General features: G+C 34.2%; 1 protein-coding gene across 1 annotated transcript in view; it reads left to right on the forward strand.

Moving 5' to 3' along the window:
* The first annotated feature begins 1535 nt into the window (after positions 1 to 1535).
* LOC138317659 (high affinity cationic amino acid transporter 1-like) overlaps positions 1536 to 24681 on the forward strand; it is a 29379-nt gene continuing 6233 nt past the window's right edge. Inside the window, 16 exon segments of the mRNA XM_069259474.1 lie at positions 1536 to 1673; positions 7984 to 8171; positions 10746 to 10879; positions 12702 to 12821; positions 16238 to 16366; positions 17007 to 17073; position 17601; positions 17660 to 17747; positions 18445 to 18584; positions 19347 to 19470; positions 20600 to 20757; positions 20759 to 20844; positions 21315 to 21454; positions 21953 to 22055; positions 22848 to 22892; positions 23907 to 24097. Coding sequence (XP_069115575.1) covers positions 10771 to 10879; positions 12702 to 12821; positions 16238 to 16366; positions 17007 to 17073; position 17601; positions 17660 to 17747; positions 18445 to 18584; positions 19347 to 19470; positions 20600 to 20757; positions 20759 to 20844; positions 21315 to 21454; positions 21953 to 22055; positions 22848 to 22892; positions 23907 to 24097 — 1501 coding nt within the window. The 5' untranslated portion in view covers positions 1536 to 1673; positions 7984 to 8171; positions 10746 to 10770.

Consider the following 24681-nt stretch of genomic DNA (forward strand, 5'->3'; position numbering starts at 1 on the left):
ATGTGAATATACCGTATTTTTGCGCGTATAATGCGGACTTTTTTTGATAAATTATCAAGTGAAAAAAATGTGGTGTGCACTATTCGCAGAAACAAGGCATGATTGTCCAGGCTCCGGGTGATGATCAAAGACTGGTGTAAGTCATGCTGTCGTGATAGGGTTATGATTACATTTATACATTATAGAATTTCTGTCGAAAGTCCGTATTTATAAATGGTGCCAAGATTGCCTTTCTAATCAAGAGAACATTATACGTGTATATAATATACATGTACACACGTACTAGCTCTTATCTTCGGACTGTTGGCACAATAAAATGTAGGACATTTTTCATGTTGCAGAATGAAAGTACTGCATGACGTTTATACAGATTTAGGCTAGTGTAAAATATTGTATAATATATTAGAGTATACAATTAATTAGCAGTAACCACCACTCGTAAGAATAGTGGATGGTATAAAATAAGGAAAACGAATTGAAAACAGATATATATATAAACGAGAATCAGAGATAAAACTTGATTCGGTTGATAAATCATCACAGATTTCAATGATTAGGTAACCCTTTTTGTTGAATTTTACAGTTATGACTAGACCTATTTTCAAAATTACGCATGCGAAAACGGTAACCGGTATGTACATGTACACTAAACAACTTACAAGCTAGGCAGTAGATACATATTATTACCTATATCATTTCTTCGGGTTTTTTTCTCAGTAGAATAGTACTTTCTGCCCCTATTGCATGATTGATATCATGTGACCTAATCCGATAAACAGCGAAATTAAAATGTTGGGGAACAATCTAGTTTATACTTGTGAACTAATCATATGCTAAGAATGCATTATTTTTAAAATATAACGAGACATACAAGACGAACCGGTTGCGTTCCAACGGAACGTCGTGTTCAATATTTGACGGAGCGTCGACAGGATCTTTGAGCAGAAACGTTTCTCTAACTGGGACATGCTGGTAGGAATTTTTGGGACTATCAAAATTAAGCGAACTTGGTCCGTTTCCATAAGAAAATTTTAATTAGATTCGAACAATTAAACTATTGAAATATCGCGTGTATACGTGTACATATATGTTGTGTTGTCATGGAAATGGCTTTTGACTGAAGAAATTATATATTTTAAGAACTAATATCTACTGCCTTGCATATTGTTTCAAGTGTTCCATATGTACGTACATCTATACCAGCGTTTTCGCATGCGTAATTTAGAAAATATAGTTTTCAACCATGATATGACATACCTGTCTATAAAGGACAAAGTCTAAAATCATAAAACACCATTTTTTCTTCTACGCATTGTTGAAACACTCTACTGTTCCGTGGGCAACTTGTATTTTTGGATTCTTAGCCGTGAGTTGAATAGCGAGCAAATTTATATCACGTAACGCTCCTCTAAACGACATTTTTTTATGTAAAAAGGAGCGTTTCCACGAGCGTATAAAAGCGACGATCTTGTACTTAATCACCCGGTTATATATATATATTGCTGTCACGTGATCTCGATCATGTGAGTGTTATTGCAACACGTACGCTGTACAAAATGGCAGACCTGTCAACGTGTGTTTACAACCGGATGTAACACGCCTTTTTCATTTATGTCTTTCGGGGAATAGTGAACGACCATAACTTTTCTGCGCACATTGGTTTGCTGCTACAGGTAAGAGATGTTTATATGTACTCCATAATATCTTAAAACAATGTTTATTAAACAGGATACAATACGTGTATACTGGATGTATGAATGATAGTAACAGCTGTATATTTATGATAAATAAACTTCTCCAACAATATTATTGTTTCTAGATTGTATTAGACTTAAAGTACGATGTGACAATTTTCAACCATTTCGTGTCATTGTATCTAATTTCATCCTTGATGCTCAGGGGTTACTATCACTGACGTTATACCCACCCCTGGAATACAACTGTATGTCATAGTGAAACTTGAGGCATTATATAGAAGACACAGGTAATTTGATCTTTTGATATATGTCAAATGAATTGTATAACAGTACGCTGTGGTTGACCATGTAGCTTTAACATTCAACATCTCTCTCTCTCTTTAATCTTCAAAGGAAGTCTCTGAAAGCATGTGATTGATCACTTTTTTCTCCTGAACTAACTCCTGGACTCAGTCTCATGAACATTCCTTAACTTTAAGAAATTCCTAGACTTAATGCTGTACTTAATGCTGTACTGAACTGAGGAGAAATTCGTTTACCTTCAGAGTAGTGGATAGTTGGAACAATTTACCAGAAATAGTCGTGAACGCTGAAACCACAAAAGACTTCGAAATCCTCTTAGATAACTACTTAAAGGACAACATTTATAATAATTATTGATATATGAGCTAACAAATACCTGTACCATTGACACAATTGTCATGTATATTTTGATGTTTTATGATATGGACATAGAGGCTTCTAGCCTACGTCCATTAACTTCAATTAAATCAATTAAATTTAAATTTCATCATAGAAAAGTATTACAAACAGTTAAAGATGCTCCACCGCCGACTAATGGTATTTTTTCTCTATCAAAAACAAGAGCAGACAAATTATATTTTTCTTCAGTTACAAAAGTTACTTACTTTACACCATTACCACCAATGAAAAGGTTGACAGCTTTTAAGTTAACTTTAAGATAAAAATAGGAAAAAATAATTAATTGTGTCCCAAAAAAATGTCCTCTATGGAATGAGGTACTCACTAACAGATTGTGCATACACCAAAGGCAAAACAAAATTATTTTATATTATTTTTGCGTTGATATTTAGACACATAGATGCACAATTAAACATCAGTTATGCTCTGTCTGCGGTGGAGCATCTTTAAGGAAAATATCTTATGTAAAGAAGCCTTCTTTAAAATCTGAAATGCTGTCCTATGGGGAATTTTAAGTTATGAGATTCCTTAAATTTTAAGGAATGTTCATGAAACTGGTCCCAGTTTTACTATGAGATGGTCCAGGGGTGGATAATTATCCCTGGAGTTAATTGAGGATGGTTAAACCTCTAACTTCTGATAGGCAATTTACAGGATGCTGAGGGTTACCTTTTCAACATTAGATAATCAAGCATATGTGACTATATATATATACATTGTTGTATATTATGTGTTGTGTTAGCTGTATTCAGTTGATTGTCACGTATTCAATGAACGATAAAACAATTAAGACATACATTGTATAATATTATGTAAGGTCCAGGTCATAATCAGAATTTTATTTTAGTCATCTGACGAACAAGTGTGCTGTCAACATCGATTCTCTCCTCCGATGGCCAAATTTAATCCACTCGTGTGGGCAAGGGGACAAATAAATATCTCCAGCACTGCTACAAATTTAGAATGCATAGTTTTGGTTAAAAAAATTCATGACAATACAGTGTATTTTTGAATGTTAACGAAAGTACCAAGCTCTATAAACTAGACACCTGTATAGGCCAAATATGCTGGACCTGTTGACATCTGATTTAAATATATGTGGTAATGTTATATGTTGATTCATGAAAATATCTCATACCTACAAATATATTCAGAAATTGAAATTTAACAAAGGTAAGGCCATACAAACAAATGTTTGTGTTTCTGGTAACCAGACCGACCCTGTTTGCCTGATTAATTCCTAACACCAATTAACACTATATGTGTATATTTATATATATCTGCACTCCTCAGGTTCAAGTGTACTTATCATGTGGTGGTATTATGATAAGTGATATATAAAACCCATCTCTATGATCATACATACACCATTACCTTACCTGGCCTAGATACCTGGTCACTTAGCTTTGTTTTAGTACATTACACATCATGTTCATGCATTATCCTTGATCTGGATGTGTGGTTGGTACATTTGACAGTACCACTTGTACAGACTCCAACAGATTTGAGACCAAATTAAGTATCAGTTTGAGTGAGATATCTTTAATTTGATCTTTAACATTATCTTCTAAGTCAGTTCTGTAGTTTCCTTTTTCATCATTGATATTCTTCATATTAAATTAGGCTCATTGAGGGATATTATAGAGAGAAAAATGGGTGAGGGGTTATTTAATATCATACAGAAAACTGGGTGAGGGGGTTATCATACAGAAAACTGGGTGAGGGGGTATTCATACAGAAAAATGGTTGAGGGGGTTATTATATGTAGTAAATGAGTGAGGGGGTTATTATACAGAAAAACTGGGTGAGGGGGTTATTATACAGAAAAATGGGTGAGGGGTTATTATACAGAAAAATGGGTGAGGGGTTATTATACAGAAAAATGGGTGAGGGGTTATTATACAGAAAACTGGGTGAGGGGGTTATTATATGTAGTAAATGAGTGAGGGGGTTATTATACAGAAAACTGGGTGAGGGGGTTATCATACGGAAAACTGGGTGAGGGGGTTATTATATGTAGTAAATGAGTGAGGGGGTTATTATACAGAAAACTGGGTGAGGGGGTTATCATACGGAAAACTGGGTGAGGGGGTTATTATATGTAGTAAATGAGTGAGGGGGTTATTATACAGAAAACTGGGTGAGGGGGTTATTATATGTTAGTAAATGAGTGAGGGGGTTATTATACAGAAAACTGGGTGAGGGGGTTATTATACAGAAAACTGGGTGAGGGGGTTTATTATATGTAGTAAATGAGTGAGGGGGTTATTATACAGGAAATCTGGGGAAGAGGTTATTATACAGGAAAAATGGACGAGGGTTTTTATTATACAGAAAAACTGGGTGAGGGGGTTATCATACAGAAAAAATGGTTGAGGGGGGTTATACAGAAAAAATGGTTGAGGGGGTTATTATACAGAAAATTGAGGAAGAGGTTATTATACAGAAAAAACTGGGTGAGGATTTATTATACAGAAAAAAAAAATGGGTGAGGGGGTTATTATATACAGAAAATCGGGAAAGAGGTTATTATACAGAAAAACTGGGTGAGGGGGTTATTATACAGAAAAATGGGGAGGGGGTTATTATACAAAAAAATTGAGAGTAGTGGGTTTTATTTACAGAAAATTGAGGATTGGTTAGGTGGGTTTTTGAGGAGAGGTTAGGAGAGATTTTGGCTGGTCTGAACCTGAGGCTTGCCGAAGGTTGACAGCCAAAATCTTTTCAGGAGGGTTGAGATATCCCTGTCCACATGACAGACTAATGTTAGATTCTTTTTCTCTCATACTTTACCGAAACATGATGAAAATACAATTATAGAGAAACATTTCCAAAGCGCCAAAGCATTCATAGGAATGTCGCAATGCATCATGTAATGATGACATCAATTCATTGCCTAGCACGTGTGAGTTGTCCTTTCCCTACCCCGGTAACAGACAGAGTTATCTTTTCCCTAGCAACCGCAGGATAACCCTATCAAGTATGGGAGAAAAAAATGGAAATATACCTCCACATGAAAATATGTGTACCATTGTGATGCCTGTTTGCATACAATTAAAAAACAAAAGCTGATATATGTCTACAGAGGAGACACAGTCACAGATTGCGCACCAAATCAGGACTCAAAATTGTACCAATGGTGAGCCCCAATAGTCTGAGGGATGCCGCCAAAACTTTCCTAATTCGATTTGTAAGAGTTTTTTGTGAAAATTTCTTACATAAACCATGTGGGCCTGTTGTTAAACAAATGTACATATAATGCTTCAAATAAATATGTCTGTATTATTCTAGACTACTGATATATAAAAGTTTTTTTGTATTTAATACCCTTTAATACCTATAATGGTATGTTTATTTCTCAAGAAAACTGTGATTTGATTCAGAAGGCCAAAACGTTATATTGTTGGAAAAGGTCTAGTGGTTGTAACTGATACCTATCCAGAGATTTTTGCTTATCCCAACTTTAACGGGTTACGCAGAGGAAAAAGCTTATATGATAGATTAAAGATAAGTTATGGATGAAACATAGCATTCTAGGAGAGGTCAAGCAAATTGATATACCTAGGTTTGCACAACAATTACCAGCATGTTTGTAAGTTCAATGAATCTTGTTGACAAATAACTAATTCATTGTCAAGCCAACAAAATCGAACAAATTTACAAAAATTGAAATCTTTTTATATGTGAAGGTAAAGATATAGATAAAGAATAGTCGCAAAAAATGAATCCTAGTACATTAGGAGAGTCAAGCAATACATGTTATATGGATAGATTACCAGCTATGTAAAACATATCAATCAACATATATCCCAAAGCGAGTTATAACCATGAAAACATTCCTCCTCTATGTAAAATATTCGACTGTAATGATCCACAGTATTCATGTATATCTCACTGTAAGGTACAATAACATTAGAACATATCATCCTCTGTTGTCTCTTTAAATAGTATAGACATAAACAGTATGAGTCTGCAAGTCCAACCTGTTGCCAACTATGTAACATGTCAAGTATGAACCCTGTTGATCCTTAAAAATGTATGCACATTGTATGAACAGTGTAGAAATGTCCTCACAGAATGAACTGAAGCTGACTTAGGATGTGCACAGTATGAATTATTAAATAGTGTCCACAGTATGAACCTGAAGTGTCCACAGTATGAACCCCTGAAAGTGTCCTGCAGTATGAATCTTAAATGTACAGTATGAACCTGAAGTGTCCACAGTATGAACCCTGAAAATATTCACAGTATGAATCCTGAAGTGTCCACAGTATGACGGCCCTGAAAGTGTCTGCAACAGTATGAAATCATGAGAATGTCCTACAAGTATGAACCCTGAAATGTCCAAGTATTTGAACCCTGAGATAACACAGTGTGACACCTGAATGAACCACAATATGAACCCTGAAATGTCCAAAGTATGAACCCTGAGATGTCCACAGTATGAACCCTGAAAAGTCCACAGTATGAACCCTGAAGTGTTCCACATGTATGAACCCTGAAAATGTCCCAGTATGAACCCTGAAATGTTCCACTGTATGAACCTGACGTGTCACCCAGTAAGAAACTCCTGAAATGTCCACTGTATGAACCCTGAAATGTCAACAATGAAATGTCATACCTGAACCCTGAAATGTCCACAGTATGAACCCTGATGTCCACACGTATGAATCCTGAAATGTCCACAGTATGAACCCTGAAATGTCCACAGTATGAACCCTGAAATGTCCACAGTATGAACCCTGAAATGTCCACAGTATGAACCCTGAAATGTCCACAGTATGAACCCTGAAATGTCCACAGTATGAACCCTGAAATGTCCACAGTATGAACCCTGAAATGTCCACAGTATGAACCCTGAAATGTCCACAGTATGAACCCTGAAATGTCCACAGTATGAACCCTGAAATGTCCACAGTATGAACACTGAAATGTCCACAGTATGAACCCTGAAATGTCCACAGTATGAACCCTGGAAATGTCCACAGTATGAACACTGAAATGTCCACAGTATGAACCCCTGACATGTCCACAGTATGAACCCTGAAATGTCCACAGTATGAACCCTGAAATGTCCACAGTATGAACCCTGAAATGTCCACAGTATGAACCCTGAGATGTCCACAGTATGAATCTGAAATGTCAACAGTATGAACTCCCTGAGTTGACCAAGTATGAACCCTTAAATGTCCACAGTATGAACCCTGAAATGTCCACAGTATGAACCCTGAAATGTCCACAGTATGAACACTGAAGTGTCCACAGTATGAATCTGAAGTGTCCACAGTATGAACCCCGACATGTCCACAGTATGAACCCTGAAATGTCCACAGTATGAACCCTGAAATATTCTCTAAACTGTCATTGATTTCTCACCTTCAGAGCAGGATGATAAAGGTTCGATGGACCTGTGACTTGTCTAGACATCACTGATACGAGTTCCATATCATCTTGCATGAAATGAGGTCAAACCATCAGGCATAGCTGTCAAACCAAGTCATCAGTTTGATGATACCATGTAGTATGTTGCATCATTGTATGAAATAGGTCTTCCTTTTCATAATGACTCCATTTATTTCATCAGCAGATTTACTGATATATGAGAATATTCTGCTGGACAATTAAAGTGGTATTGTGCTGACTAAAACTGACTGATTGATCAAGGGACCTAACCACTACAAGGAATTGGACAAGTGTCTTGGGAGGGAAAAATAATACAGCAATCAGGCGGAAAAAGTGTTGGATGTATCATACTCAACCTTGTTAAATAAGGTACTCCCCAATCTGAACATCAATATTTTTCATGTCTCTGCTATATATACAGTCGTGTGCCAAAAGTAATCGAAATTTTTATTTTTCCCTATATACTCCATGTATTTTTACATTTCTTCTTTGATTTTTCCTGATCTCCTCTATTGGCGGATTTTAATCAATGTTGGCATCCTTGTAGAAAATTTTATCTTCACTTTCAGCTCATAATGTTTGTATAATTTTGCGATATTTTTTTTTTTTTTTCAAAATATATTATTCTTTGTGCACCATTTAAACTTATGACGTCATTTCCTTTTTTGTTCTTACCAAAATAGCAACGAAATAGTTTTTCTCAAAAAGTGCATAAAGGAAAATTATGTTACTATTATGAGCTGAAAGTGTAGATAATTTTCTACAAGTATGCCAAATTTGATTAAAATCTGCGCCTAGATGAGATGAGGAAAAATCTAAGAAAAGATGTAAAAATTCATAGACTATATGAGGAAAAATAAAAATGACAAAGACTTTTGGCACACGACTGTAGTTTGTTATGGAAGAACATGATACATTGGTTTTCATCTAAGCTATAATCATACATGCCTCAAAAGATGTAAAAAAATATATAATATTTATTAAGTTATATAAGGTATAATTGGGTGAAAATTTTTGACACGTTAAGTTTTCTTCAGTACTGTATTGAAATTCATGAAGTTTGATAAATAAGCCGTGAAAATCATTGGAATGGACAAACAAACATGTATGATGCCTGAAATCATTAGTATGCACAACACTGAATTTATGAACTGACTTGGTCGATCATCGGTGACCAGGTAGCTCAGTCGGTAGAGCACTTGGCTAGTGTTTGGAGGGTCCCGGGTTCGAATCCCGGTCTGGCCGCTACATTTTCTCCTCTCCTGTTACAAAATTGGTGCCCAACTAAATAACCCATGGTGGTGGTGTTTGAAAGGGTCTCGAGACTGTCTTATGTGACTTTCCAAGTGACTGATACATATAAGTCACATAAGACAGGGAGTCACTTAAGTCCAAGTTCATCCGCAACATCACTGTCAGTTTTTCATTTTTCCATAGTGGAACCGGATGGGGGTTACATATTTTTCAATTAGATAATGGGATAAAAGAATTCAATTAATTTCGATTTTATAGCTGAAAATCATTACAGTTCTGATGGATTAACTGGCAAAATGTTCTGAAAATTGAATAGAACATGTTTGAAAAATTAATAATTTTGTATTGCATATTTATTTTTCGAACATGCTTTATTCGTTTTTCATAAAATTTTGCCAGTTAATTCATCAGCTGTTTCAGCTTTAAAATTGAAATTAATCCCGTTCCACTATGGAAAAATGAAAAACTGACCTGTTCAAATATTTGATAAAAAAGAAACTTAAATCTCACATTATAAAGAACGCTCCATTATGGCGGTAATATATATCTGCCAAAGGATTTTGCAATCTGATTAATCACAAAATAGATATTCACATTTTTAATATTTAAACATAGGGACTAAGCCAATTTGAGAAGCTTAGTCAAATTGACACTAAATGAGGATTAGTTCGACCTCACATCTATTATATTTGGGTAGATCTTGCTATAGTGGTCACTTTTAAGTGAGAATAGCCTACATAGAAAATGAATTAATAACTATCTTAACATTTCAGACGGTATTAACTGAATAATTCTTGAATAAAAAATACAAATTATTCAATTTGGACTTCAAAATAACTTGAAAAACGCCAACATACCAACTTTGAGCAACCGTGTTATCTCAGCTAGTGAACGCAAAAGGGTTTACTTATGAAGCATTTAATCAACAAATTTTATTTCAAAAGATTCCGCCAAAATGAGTATCAATGGTATTGTTAATTATTACAGTTTCTTGTCTTAACAATCCAACAAAAGCTTATTTGGCTGTTACACAGACATAATTATGCAATTTTCATATCGTCATACTTTTTCCCTGTGTTGATTTCAACTCGTATTTTTGGCAATCTAGCTGTGTTGTCCTTGAAATGTTCTTACCATACAGTAATTTTCTAGTATCTCATGATAACCATTTAAGTTCATATTTCACTTCAAAGTTGGACACTTAAGCAAATATCCATATTTGTCTGATTTTTTGTCGGGTCCAGTCAAAAACACTTTCCAATTTATTTTTATTTGTGGTCACTTTTTTTCTTGTATAAAACAAAGTCAGATCTGTATGAAAAAAACAAAGAAAAAATTCTGTTGCAATTATTTTAGGGTAACACCCAATCTTTACTGGACTATTAATTAATATGTACCATCATCACTGGAGATACCTTATAGTTCTGCACAAGCATTATGAATTATTCCCATTTGCTAAAGGAGAGAGAGAGAAAAAAACATGCTTTAAAGCCCAAAATTCTCATTCACTAAGTTTCAGTTGAAGAGTTGAATCATAGATATTCTAAGTACTTCATGATATTATACAAAAATGTTAATGTACCTAAGTCTGCTGATATATGCATTAAACATATGGTATTTATGATGACATAACAGAATAATTAGTTTTATATATGTACCTGTTACCATTGTATTTATTTATCATTATAGATCTTTTCTGGTTGTGACTGACAAGATGAGTAGCTTTGGACAGAAACTGCTGCGAAGGAAGTTTGTGGACTTATCTTCTGTAACAAATACCAAGTTAGCTCGATGTCTGACAACTCTAGATCTAACTGCGCTAGGTTAGTACTTTTAGGAAGTGAGAGATGATTTTATAACATGTTAATACCAAGTGATCTCGATGTCTGACAACTCTAGATCTAACTGGGCTAGGTTAGTACTTTTAGAAAGTGAGAGATGATTTTATAACATGTTAATACCAAGTGATCTCGATGTCTGACAACTCTAGATCTAACTGGGCTAGGTTAGTACTTTTAGAAAGTGAGAGATGATTGTATAACATGTTGTCTGACTTAACTCTTGATCTGACAGCTAGCGCTAGGTTTGTACTTTTAGAAGGTGAGAGATATCTACATGTAGTTTTATCAGTTAGGAGTCTGTCTTAACAATGTTTTATAGCATTTTAATTTCCGAAAAGGAGTAAGTTAAAGATACTCCACCGCCTACAAATGGTATTTTTTCACTATCAAAATTAGGAGAAGACGATTTACCAGTAGTATTTTTCTTCAGTTACAAAAGTTACCTACTTTACACCATTACCAACATTGAAAAGTATGAGCTTCTAATTTTACTTCAAGTTAAAAATATGAAAAATAATTAATTGCATCCCAAAAAAATTCCGTGGCACTATATCCTACATGGAATGAAGTACTGATTGTGCATGCACCAAAGGCAAAATGAATTATTTTATATTACTTTTTGTGTTAATTAGACATATATATATATACAATAATACACCAATTATTGTTCAAATTATGAATAGCATCTATGCTAATTCGGCAATGGAGCATCTTTAAGGTGGAGTAACTTACTTTTAGATTCTTTTCATTCTGTTACTATTCACAGAAATCATATACCGTATTAATATTTAAGATAATATTTAAGTATTGATTTGTGAAAACCATCTGAATAAAATGTTATCCATTGCTATTTGTAAATACCGCTACCGACAGTAAAGTATGAAGTATTGGAGAAAAAAACTTTCCTTGAATTCTGTTATGTTTCTGATATAAATTTAATGCTAATAGAATTAATGTGACAATTCAGTTTACATGTTTACAATGTGGGTGAGCAGGGAGATCTAGCTCTGTACATAGATGTATTTGAAGGCCCATTAGGATGCAGCTTCAAGGTGCACATTGAGAATTAACACATAATCTTTAAATTTGCACATCCTTCTGAAATCTCAATTTTTATCAACCCACTTAATGACCTTGACTTTCATTCAAGGTCACAGGAGTCAAATAGGCTAAAATCTTTAAACAATATAGCTTCTTCGAATTCCTAATAACAAAGTTAATTAACTCCTCCTAAACTTTGGCACAGTTTCAAGTATGCTGGGGACCATGTGTAGATGTGCAAGAAGGCTTTAATGTAAATGTTGGTGGATATAGTAACCAGGTTTTTATCCAGAATTTTGTAAAATGGCCATTTGTCTTTAGATCACTTGTGTTAAAATATGGTCAAGCTTTTATGGATACTACCTAACCGTTACTATTTCACATATCACATGATTTAAGAACAGTTAATATGGAAACATATTGGAGGTTTTAGATTGGTCAAAATTTTGACATTGTTTGATAAAGCTGTATATTGCTATGAAGGGGTTTGTATGACAAATACAATGGTTGCAGTTTCCAAAACATCAGATGTCATTTGGTTGCCATGGTCACCAAATAAAACGTCAAAATAAACAAAATTTCTGCATGGGTCACAGTGAGCATATATCAGTCTTATATAATAAAAAAAACCATATTATTTGATCACCATGGATTCAATTGAAATTTTTTCTATCTTATTCATCTAGTGATGAGGGAATGATTCTCAAATATGTTTAAAGGATTAACATGTCTGACAGTCATCTTGGATTTATGTTGTTTTTAGGTATTGGCAGTACCTTAGGGGCTGGTATATATGTTGTTGCTGGGCAGGTTGCTAAGGAAAAGGCTGGACCTGCAGTGACCATTTCATTTCTGATCGCAGCACTAGCATCTGTTCTAGCAGGTAATGTAAATCAACAAGTAATGTAGAATTACACAACAGGTAATGTAGAATTACACAACAGGTAATGTAGAATTACACAACAGGTAATGTAGAATTACACAACAGGTAATGTAGAATTACACAACAGGTAATGTAGAATTACACAACAAGTAATGTAGAATTACACAACAGGTACTGTAGAATTACAAAACAGGTAATGTAGAATTACACAACAGGTAATGTAGAATTACACAACAGGTAATGTAGAATTACACAACAGGTAATGTAGAATTACACAACAAGTAATGTAGAATTACACAACAAGTAATGTAGAATTACACAACAGGTAATGTAGAAATTACACAACAGGTAATGGAATTACACAACAGGTAATGTAGAATTACACAACAGGTAATGTAGAATTACACAAAGGTAATGTAGAATTACACAACAGGTAATGTAGAATTACACAACAGGTAATGTAGAATTACACAACAGGTAATGTAGAATTACACAACAGGTAATGTAGAATTACACAACAGGTAATGTAGAATTACACAACAGGTAATGTAGAATTACACAACAGGTAATGTAGAATTACACAACAGGTAATGTAGAATTACACAACAGGTAATGTAGAATTACACAACAGGTAATGTAGAATTAAGAATTACACAACAGGTAATGTAGAATTACACAACAGGTAATGTAGAATTACACAACAGGTAAATGTAGAATTACACAACAAGTAATGTAGAATTACACAACAGGTAATGTAGAATTACACAACAGGTAATGTAGAATTACACAACAGCAAATGTAGAATTACCACAACAAGTAATGTAGAATTACACAACAATGTAGAATTACACAACAGGTAATGTAGAATTACACAACAGGTAATGTAGAATTACACAACAGGTAATGTAGAATTACAAAACAGGTAATGTAGAATTACACAACAGGTTACATGTAGAATTACACAACAGGTAATGTAGAAATACAAAACAGGTAATGTAGAATTACACAACAGGTAATGTAGAATTACACAACAAGTAATGTAGAATTACACAACAGGTAATGTAGAATTACACAACAGGTAATGTAGAATTACACAACAGGTAATGTAGAATTACACAACAGTAATGTAGAATTACACAACAGGACATGTAGAATTACACAACAGGTAATGTAGAATTACACAACAGGTAATGTAGAATTACACAACAGGTAATGTAGAATTACACAACAGGTAATGTAGAATTACACAACAGGTAATGTAGAATTACACAACAGGTAATGTAGAATTACACAACAGGTAATGTAGAATTACACAACAGGTAATGTAGAATTACAAAACAGGTAATGTAGAATTACACAACAGGTAATGTAGAATTACAAAACAGGTAATGTAGAATTACACAACAGGTAATGTAGAATTACACAACAGGTAATGTAGAATTACACAACAGGTAATGTAGAATTACACAACAGGTAATGTAGAATTACACAACAGGTAATGTAGAATTACACAACAGGTAATGTAGAATTACACAACAGGTAATGTAGAATTACACAACAGGTAATGTAGAATTACACAACAGGTAATGTAGAATTACACAACAGGTAATGTAGAATTACACAACAGGTAATGTAGAATTACACAACAGGTAATAATGTAGAATTACACAACAGGTAATGTAGAATTACACAACAGGTAATGTAGAATTACACAACAGGTAATGTAGAATTACACAACAGGTAATGTAGAATTACACAACAGGTAATGTAGAATTACACAACAGGAAATGTAGAATTACACAACAGTAGAATTACACTACAAAACAGGTAATGTAGAATTAACTCAACTCGGACATGTAGAATTACACAACAGGTAATGTAGAATGAATACACAACAGGTAATGTAAAAATACAAACAGGTAATGTAGAATTTACACTTACAGGTAATTGTAGAATTAACACATACAGGTAATGTAGAATTACAGGTAATGTAGAAATACAAAAAACATGTAGAATTACACAACAGGTAATGTAGAATTACACAACAGGTAATGTAGGAGATTACAACAACAGGTAATGTAAAAATACACAACAGGTAATGTAGAATTACAAAACAGGTAATGTAACTACACAACAAGTACTAATGTAGAATTACAACAACAGGTAATGTAGAAATTACACAACAGGTAATGTAGATTTACACAACAGGTAATGTAGAAATACAAAACAGGTAATGTAGAATTACACAACAGGTAATGTAGAATTACACAACAAGTAATGTAGAATTACACAACAGGTAATGTAGAATTACACAACAGGTAATGTAGAATTTACACAACAGGTAATGTAGAAATACAAACAGGTAATGTAGAATTACACAACAGGTAATGTAGAATTACACAACAAGTAATGTAGAATTACACATCAGGTTATGTAGAATTACACAAAAGCAAATGTAGAATTACACAACTGGTAATGTAGAATTACACAACAGGTAATGTAGAATTACACAACAGGTAATGTAGAAATACAAAACATGTAATGTAGAATTACACAACAGGTAATGTAGAATTACACAACAGGTAATGTAGAATTACACAACAGGTAATGTAAAAATTACAAAAACAGGTAATGTAGAATTACACAACAGGTACTAAATGTAGAATTACACAACAGGTAATGTAGAATTACACAACAGGTAATGTAGAATTACACAAACAGGTAATGTAGAATTACACAACAGGTAATGTAGAATTACACAACAGGTAATGTAGAATTACACAACAAGTAATGTAGAATTAGCACAACAGGTAATGTAGAATTACACAACAGGTAATGTAGAATTACACAACAGGTAATGTAGAATTACACAACAGGTAATGTAGAATTACACAACAGGTATGTAGAATTACACAACAAGTAATGTAGAATTACACATCAGGTTATGTAGAATTACACAAAAGCAAATGTAGAATTAACACAACTGGTAATGTAGAATTACACACAACAAGTAATGTAGAATTACATAAGTATTATGATTAGAATAATTTAGATAATACTATAGAAATAGATAATCAATAAATAAAACAGTGTAACTTATGTGTAAGAATTATAAAATGTTGTCACCATTGTTGACACAGTCAACAAACAAACCAGTTTATATACATTCAACTATAATGTGATATATGTGTCGTGGGTCAGGTAAGTAATATCAACAGTTATTTTATTGGTAATGTATGTGTCCCTATACATATTTTTACCATGATAATACTAGAGGACAATTCATCAATTAAAAATACTAATGACAAATAATTTCATTAAAGATAGACCAATACAATGGCATAGCCATAACTTTGATGCTTATATACAGCAGTTTCGTTTTCGTATTAAAATTGATATAAAATTGTTGCTTTCAGGGTTGTGTTATGCAGAGTTTGGTGCTCGTGTACCTAAAACTGGTTCTGCGTATGTGTACAGTTATGTTACTGTGGGAGAGTTTATAGCTTTCATCATTGGCTGGAACCTTATTCTGGAATATGTCATAGGTAAGCGGGTGTGCTCGATTCATAATTATGGTTGTCCCTTAAATTCACTGAATCTCTTTGTGATAAAGGATTTTTAGTGCGAGTGTACTCGCATTATTATTTTGCTTGTCGGGTGTAGAGTCTGTGTACATCTGCTATGCGCAGATTCCAACTGCGCACGCGGTGCCGGAAGACAGTGTCTTATACCGACTTTAATAGATTTCGCCATGATTTAGTGACACGAAACTTTCAAAAACATATATTAAGATATACTTGTCAGCGATAATATACTATAAATTAACAACAGTGACATTATACAGTGCTAACTGCATTTGTTTTGTGTTTTTGATTCACTTTTTCTATGGGATGTTTCGATTACATGAAGTTTTGTAATTTTCAGTTCATTTACCCTGTGAATAACGTAGGCCTTTGTTGCAATTGGCATCTGACAATATGAAAGTTGTGAGATGTTCAAAAGTTAAAAGTGCAGCTGCAGTTACATATAAGTCCACATCTACAAATTGTGACAAATAACTAAGATGAATCTTGGATATGATAACAATTACAGCCTTTTGATACACAGTTTTATTGACCAAGTACATAGAACCCAATGGTGGGTATATATGTAACTACAATGTATTTACGATTTGTTTTGACACAGGAACAGCTAGTGTGGCGCGGGCTTGGAGCTCCTACTTTGACTCTCTCATAGACAAAGTCATTCAGAAGTTTTTCCAGGACAACATGCCTATGGATATAACCGGCTTCTCTTCTTATCCAGATTTCTTTGCTCTGGGGATCACACACTTTTGTTAGCTGTATGTCGCATGATATATTACAAATAAAAAGTTATCGGTACATTTATAGATATGTATAAGCATAAATAAAAATATGAATTTATAACATTTAATTGCACACATGGGATGTATGCCAATGGGGCATTATATCACTCAATAATGTATCCTAAGTTGAATTTGCTGAGCTGAATCAGGACTAAATTTCAAGCTAATTAATTGTAATCTGTATTGTAGACTAAATATTTGCATAAGTTACGTCCATGAAATGAAAATCAAGGCAAAATGTCGTAACTTATGGTGGATCAACGTGCAGCAATTATACCGCTATAAAGGAATATGTATGGTTTAGACCCCTTTTTGGCATGGCCCCAAAAAATGAACTTAAATTTTTCGAAAACTTTTTGAAATACTAAATTCATCAAACTATTATTCTCAGTTTTTGACACAGGAACAGCTAGTGTGGCGCGAGCTTGGAGCTCCTATTTTGACTCTCTCATTAGACAAAGTCATTCAGAAGTTTTTCCAGGACAACATGCCTATGGATATAACCGGCTTCTCTTCTTATCCAGATTTCTTTGCTCTGGGGATCACACTTTTGTTAGCTGGTATGTCGCACAGTATATAACATAAAAAGTTATCGGTACATGTATAGATATTCTATCATAAGTAAAAATATGAATGATTATAACATTTAATTGGCACATCTATGGTTATATAATGTATCCTAAGCTTGAATTTGCTGAGCTGAGATCAGGACTAAATTTCACTAATTAGGTTGTAAGTCTGCATGTAGACGTAAATATAGACATAAGTTACGTCGAAGAAAAGTTTCACAAAATGTCGTAACTTAACGTGCAGCGAAGTTATACTACTAAAGGAATATGTATGGTTTAGACTCTTTTTGGCCCCCAAAAACCTTAAAATTTTCGAAATTGGTATTTAGTGATTAAATTGCTATTATTCTCAGTTAATATCAAGTTTGTTCAAGAATGCTCTCTCTATGGTCTTGGCAAAAATGACCAAAATTGTCAAAATTTCAACATCATATAATTTATGCATATTTTGGATGGTAATTATATAACCATGGCAACTAAAGCTACAAAATTAGAAAAAGAAAATAATTACAATTAAATCATGCATGTACTACATAGTAGTTTTGATTAATTGAAGGATTTGGGGGCCAAAAAGGGCTCAAAGTCCAGTTCTATGTATATTTATGTCAATTATAATGTCCAAGTCTAAAGCCAGGATTAAAGGACACTCGGTCTTCACATAAATTAATTGAAGAATTCTTGTTTACAGTTATTCTGGCAGTAGGTGTCAAAGAGTCGTCAACTTTTAACAACATTTTCACGGGGGTGAATTTACTTGTGGTGACCTATGTAATTATCTGTGGATTTTTCAAAGTCGACATTCACAATTGGCAATTAAAGCCTTCTGAGGTATGTATATAAATATGTGACACTCCTTCAGTTCTGTAGTGATCACAAATTAGTAACCTATTCTGTGTCCTTACTTACTCAATTATAGAGATGACCATCAGAAAAAGGAAAAAAAAGAACAGAAAACTAGAAATTGTCATTGGACTTGCTTTTCATCAGGATAACTAATATTACTGATCAGGCCAATACCCGGCTTTATTTTTATCATGCATCGTCCATCGTTGTGCGCTGTGCGAAAACTTTTCATTCAAACAACTTTTTCTCAATAACTGAAAGGCACAGGGTACTGATATTTGGAATGTAGCATGCTGGGTTTAAGGGCTACCAAGTTTGTTCAAATGAATGACCTTGATCTTCATTCAACGTCACAGGGATCAAATAGGCTAAATTCTTGAAACGATTTCTTGTAAATAACGAAGAGGTCAGTAGAGACTTGATATTGGATTTGTAGCATGGTGGGGATCAAGGGACCTTCATTCATGGTCTATTTCAGCAAATAAATCAGAACCTGAACTTCTTCTAATAAAAGAGTTCTTTTGTATTGCCTTAATTGTTTGCCATTACTATATTCTTTGTGCTGCTATATTGTGCCAATAGTCAGATGACTGTTACGGCCCATATGCCTCTTGTTTTGTTTGTAATGGAATGAATATGAAAACAAAAACAATATAATACCAAAAGCTGGTTTTTTTGTTAGAACAATAACAAAAGTAGAATACCTGGCTGATGTTTCTGTATGTAGCTGTTGTTTGATTGGTTTAGCTGCCTGGCAATGGTACAGACAGTGGAAGTGGAGGCTTCATGCCTTTTGGCTTCTCCGGGATGATGTCTGGTGCTGCTACATGTTTTTATGCCTTTGTTGGGTTCGACTGTATAGCAACAACAGGTAAATTCAACATTCATATTAATGATTTATCTTATAATGGATGTGATTTACTGTATTCGACCCAATAAGCGCTCATGTCCCTATAAGCGCCCCTCCCCCTTTTGAGGCTTCAATTTCAATTGCCCATGCATAAATAAGGACCAAAATTACATAAAACGGTATAGATTTGCAATAATTTCGACTTGTTAGCACCTTTTAATTTTTATCAATTTTTTAAGCGCCCTGGGCGCTTATTGGGTCGAATACCGTATCTTATAATGGATAAATGCACATGTAGCTCACCATGATAATGTAGCTTGTGTACAATTTGCCTCGACATTCAAATGTTATTCAATTTTCCCAGTTTTAAACAGCTGGTAATTTGTACAGGGACCTAGCAAAAGCAAAAAATTTTTCCAACAGAAGGGCACATTGAGTGAATTAATTGTCATGCTTTGTTAAATCTTGTTTCTTTGATATTTTATATGTATAACATAGTTTAGATACTATATATATATACATATACTGTTGGTAAAAAATTGTGCCAGGTCCCTGTGGTAATTTGTATTGGGTTTCTTTATTTCAAAACAAATGATGTCCTTTCTGTCCTATCTGTTCTGTCTCAACATTCTCATACATTTTTATCCCACCATCATCAGATATGGTGGGCTATTCAAATTTCTTTTTGTCAGTGGTCGTTGTCCGTCCGTCCATCTGTCCATAAACATTTCTTATTACTACTATTTCTCAGAAATCTGAGAATGTTGTTCATGTAGGTTCCCCTAGGGCCCTAGTTGTGCATATTGCATTTTGGGACAAATCGGTTAACAAGATGGCCACTGAGTAGCCATCTTGGATTTTAATATTTGTAAGTTTGTTATATTACGGCTATTACTCAGAAAGCACAGAAGGGATCTCTCTCAAATTTTACATATAGGTTCCCCAAGGGCCTGAGTTGTGCATATTGAATTTTATCTCAATAGTAACTCCGTTATGATTTTTGTAATACCAAAAACCATAAGGGTTTGCATAGATTTGATCTATTTCTAAATACTTTGCAGATCAATTTATTGGTACCATAGCAATGTCTCATGTAAATACCTTCCACTGGCTACATTTGTATATATATATGATTGGTACTTTGATACAGGTGAGGAGGTGAAGAACCCTCAGAAGGCTATTCCCATCAGTATAGTCATATCGCTGATCGCCATCTTTGTGGCCTACTTTGGGATATCAGCTGTGATGACATTAGATGTGTCCCCCAAATGGTATGTTATCTGCTGGACAGGTGAGGAAGATGCTCCATCTTCCGGATCGTATTTGGGACCGTGTGGGTTGGGGGGTGGCCAGATATATCATCGCTGTCGGTGCCATTTGTGGTCTGTCTACTAGGTTTGTATAGTTTTATCATTTAAGCATTTACGTCACTATTTTTCAATTTCATCGCGGTATGAGAACTGTGTGAATTTGTATATAGGCGTAATCTCACAAAAGTTGCAAATACACCGATTTACAGTTTGAAAACAAAACTTATTTCATAACCCGATGAAAAAAATAGTGATATCAAATGACATCAATGCTTATGATTACTTTTTCAGACTAGTTTTTGTTTATTAAAATATAAGCCCTGTCATAAGTTGATATTTTTGATATTTAATTGCAAACATAGGTATATATACATAATCCTGACTGCACAACTGGCAACAAACAACATTCAAAACAAATGTAATGATTGAGGTGAGGAATAATAAAAATAAATTTAATGAGTAACACCATCAAGTAGCGCTACAGAAAATCGGGAACAGATAAGTTGAAAAACTAAAGAGAAATTTTAATGATGTGATGACATCGTTTTTCCACAGTTTGCTGGGAGCCATGTTTCCTCTGCCTAGAGTGATATATGCTATGGCTAGTGATGGTATTGTTTTCCGTTCCCTAGCAACCATTAACGAACGTTTTAAAACACCTCTGTTTGCTACAATAATATCTGGAATATTTGCAGGTAATTCAGATTGATATCTTTGACCTAAAGTGTTACAATATAAGATTTAGAATAGAAATAACAATGATGAAAATAATTCTCATTGTAAATGATGTAATTGTTGGATTTCTTTTTGTTATCTTTATCTAACCTGTATTTAGAGATTTTAAAGGTAGGAGTTTGCTTAATTTCTTAGTTTTATTATAACGAATAGAACATACATTTGTAAATCAAAAGTTTATATGTTCATTAAGTCAATTAAAAGCTTGATCAGATTCTGTTGCAATGTATTCCGTCATTGCACATAACAGAAACGTCATTGTTTTGCGGGTCATTGCACATAACAGAAACGTCATTGTTTTGTGAGCGCAATTCACATCGTTTTCTCCGAAACGTATGACGTTACGCTCCCAAACACATGACGTCACAATCAATACCTACCCGCAAGTGCAGATAACGCTGTAATATGCAAATTCGGAATGGCATTATTTTACCAGTAGTGGTGTTGTATCGTACCAGGTGTAATGGCGATGATGTTCGACCTGTCTGAGTTGGTGGATATGATGTCGATCGGAACTCTTCTTGCTTATACGCTGGTAGGAGTCTGTGTTCTACTATTGAGGTAACGTATTTTAACAATTAGTTAAAATTACTGTGAACAATCATTTCATAGTCGTTTTTGCAAAGTACTCTGTTTCTGGCAGGGTATAAATCCATCCCATTGGCGTTATTCTATTCAAATACACTATTTGGCATGTTTGATTTTTAGAATTCAAGTTAAAATCTGTGACTTTATATTTCTATCTGTGGCAGCCTCAGCCAAGAGAGCTGTGTCAGCCATTAAAATGTCCATGCAAACATGATTTAGACATGAAGATGGGAAAATAAATAATTGGTTTATGTAAGAAATGTTGGATGTTGATGAATTTAAATGAATTTAAATGAAAATTTAGTTGATAGACTTGAATTATATTATTTTCGCAGCTGGACATTTTGCAACAGTCAATGGGACAGAATGGTAGCTCTGATGACGTTCAAAATAAATCTGTCAGAAATGTGAAGTCTGGCATTCAGAGCTACGTCAATGACACAATGTGTATACTTTTGTAAAGTAAAATCTGGTCAATAGTACTTGTGTACTTGCTACAGACACTAGAAAACTTAATAGCATGGTTATTTAGGAAAAGATATATGATAAGAACCTGCTTCATGTTTTTCCTTAAACGTACATTGTCTTGCATATTTTGTCAGTTACAAGGTATTCAGAAAATAAGAGCTATGGTTAACCATAATGCATATCAAGACCTCTGTTCAGCTGTACCAAGAAGCATTTTAAGCTTACCAAATACAATTTATCATCAGTCTGAGATAAAAGGGGACTATAATACATGTTAGATCTTGTGGTTTTTTTCAGATATAGAGTCAAGGTGATGAAGACAACGTCTGATGCTGATGATACGTAAGTTATCGATGAACAGTTACCATTTAATTATTTGTTATTTATTTATAATGATCTCAATATAGTTCTCAATTTAAGAGTTGCGTGTGTTTGTCGAAATTGCTCCATTTTCAATTATCCCCACTAAATACTGACCATAATTTTCATAAAATTGCAATCTTGATTTATACCCCTGTCAGAAACAGACTTTCGAAGAATTTCAAAATTTCTGTGGACATTTTATATCTATGTGTATTATACCCAAGCGCTTGCAACACTTACTGTAAGCTTGCATGTTGGTAAGAATTCTTGTTATATAACCAATTCGAAACTGTTAACTCAAGATAACAGGCCTAGGTATGACGCGTGTCTGGCATGGTCTTCTTTGGTTACCGATATGGGTGAACATGATTGCTTTTTACACAAATTATCGGATTATCTAGCGAGACTGAAAAGTATTTTTGTTTGCTTATCAGACTTTAGTGAGTGTAATAAAATATTATAACAATCAAATTCCATGGAAACACATAGTTTATGTAATAAACATCACAGCTTTCTTTATCACCGTATGAAATGGTTTGCATATATTAAGAACCGACTTCCATAATTATTCTGCATTTTACGACTTTATAGTTCGCTGTTCTCGAGTATTTTTTAAACTACAGACTGAATGCTTCAGCCATATGCGTACAAAATGTACCATGTAAATGTACATTTTGTACCTCGGTATCGGTTCAACAGATATACATACATGCATGAACATGTACAGTGTATGTGTTGAACTGCTCTTTAGGTTAACATGGTTTCCCTTAGTCAATCATTACACAAACAGTCTAATATATATACAAGTCCAATTATTCAGTTACCGGTTAGCAAACTTCCGATCGAGGAACCAGTTAACCGTTGACAACTCTACTATTAAGTGACTTTTAAAATTATTTTGTCCTTGAGAAGTTTTCTTTTGAAAACAACATGTAGAAATTGTACATTATTTTTAGTAGCTATGTAAAGTGACGATTGTGGTGTTTTTTGTAGAAGTAGTATAAACCAGAGCAGTAGTGACGATTGTGACGTAATGTCGCCGACGCGGATACCTGTCCGGGAGTCTGACCCGTTAGTTAGCGGAACTTCCTACAAAGTCTGGCTCAAAGCAATGATCAAGTGTGAAGAGAACCAACCCACCCCGCTAACGGAGAAGTTAGCACAGTTCAATGTTATCATTATATGTGGGTATTTTTACTTATTTCTAATGATGGTACTACAATCTTTTCTAGAATTATTTCTAGGTCATCTGACCCAAATTCTACTGGTGCGATTTGGCTGAAACTTGCCTGAATAGATCCTACCATGGTCCCGACAAATTGTTTTTATTTTTCGGGTCGATCCGAAATCCAAGATGGCTGCCACAGCCGCCACCTTGAAAACACATTTTGAACTTCTTCTGAAGTTCTACCCGTTGCAATTTGGCTAAAATTTGCCTGAATTGTTCCTTTGTCCCGACAAAGTTGGGTTTTTTTCGGGTCGATACCAAATCCAAAATGGCAACCACGGCTGTCATCTTGAAAACACATTTTGAACTTTTTCTCATGTACTACCAGTGCGATTTGTCTGAAACTTCAAATCTTTCTGTCTTGAGAAAGTGTTGTTACATCTCTGGTTGATCCGAAATCCAAGATGGCCACCTTGACACCATATCTATTTGATATAAAAGGAAGTCAGATGACCGTTAAGGCCCTTGGGCCTCTTATTTTACTTACTATTACACTCTCTAATTTTATGTCTACCGCATTAAGAGATCCACACTATTGTC

This window comes from Argopecten irradians, chromosome 1 (assembly GCF_041381155.1).
Source record: "Argopecten irradians isolate NY chromosome 1, Ai_NY, whole genome shotgun sequence".
Taxonomy (NCBI): Eukaryota; Metazoa; Mollusca; class Bivalvia; order Pectinida; family Pectinidae; genus Argopecten; species Argopecten irradians.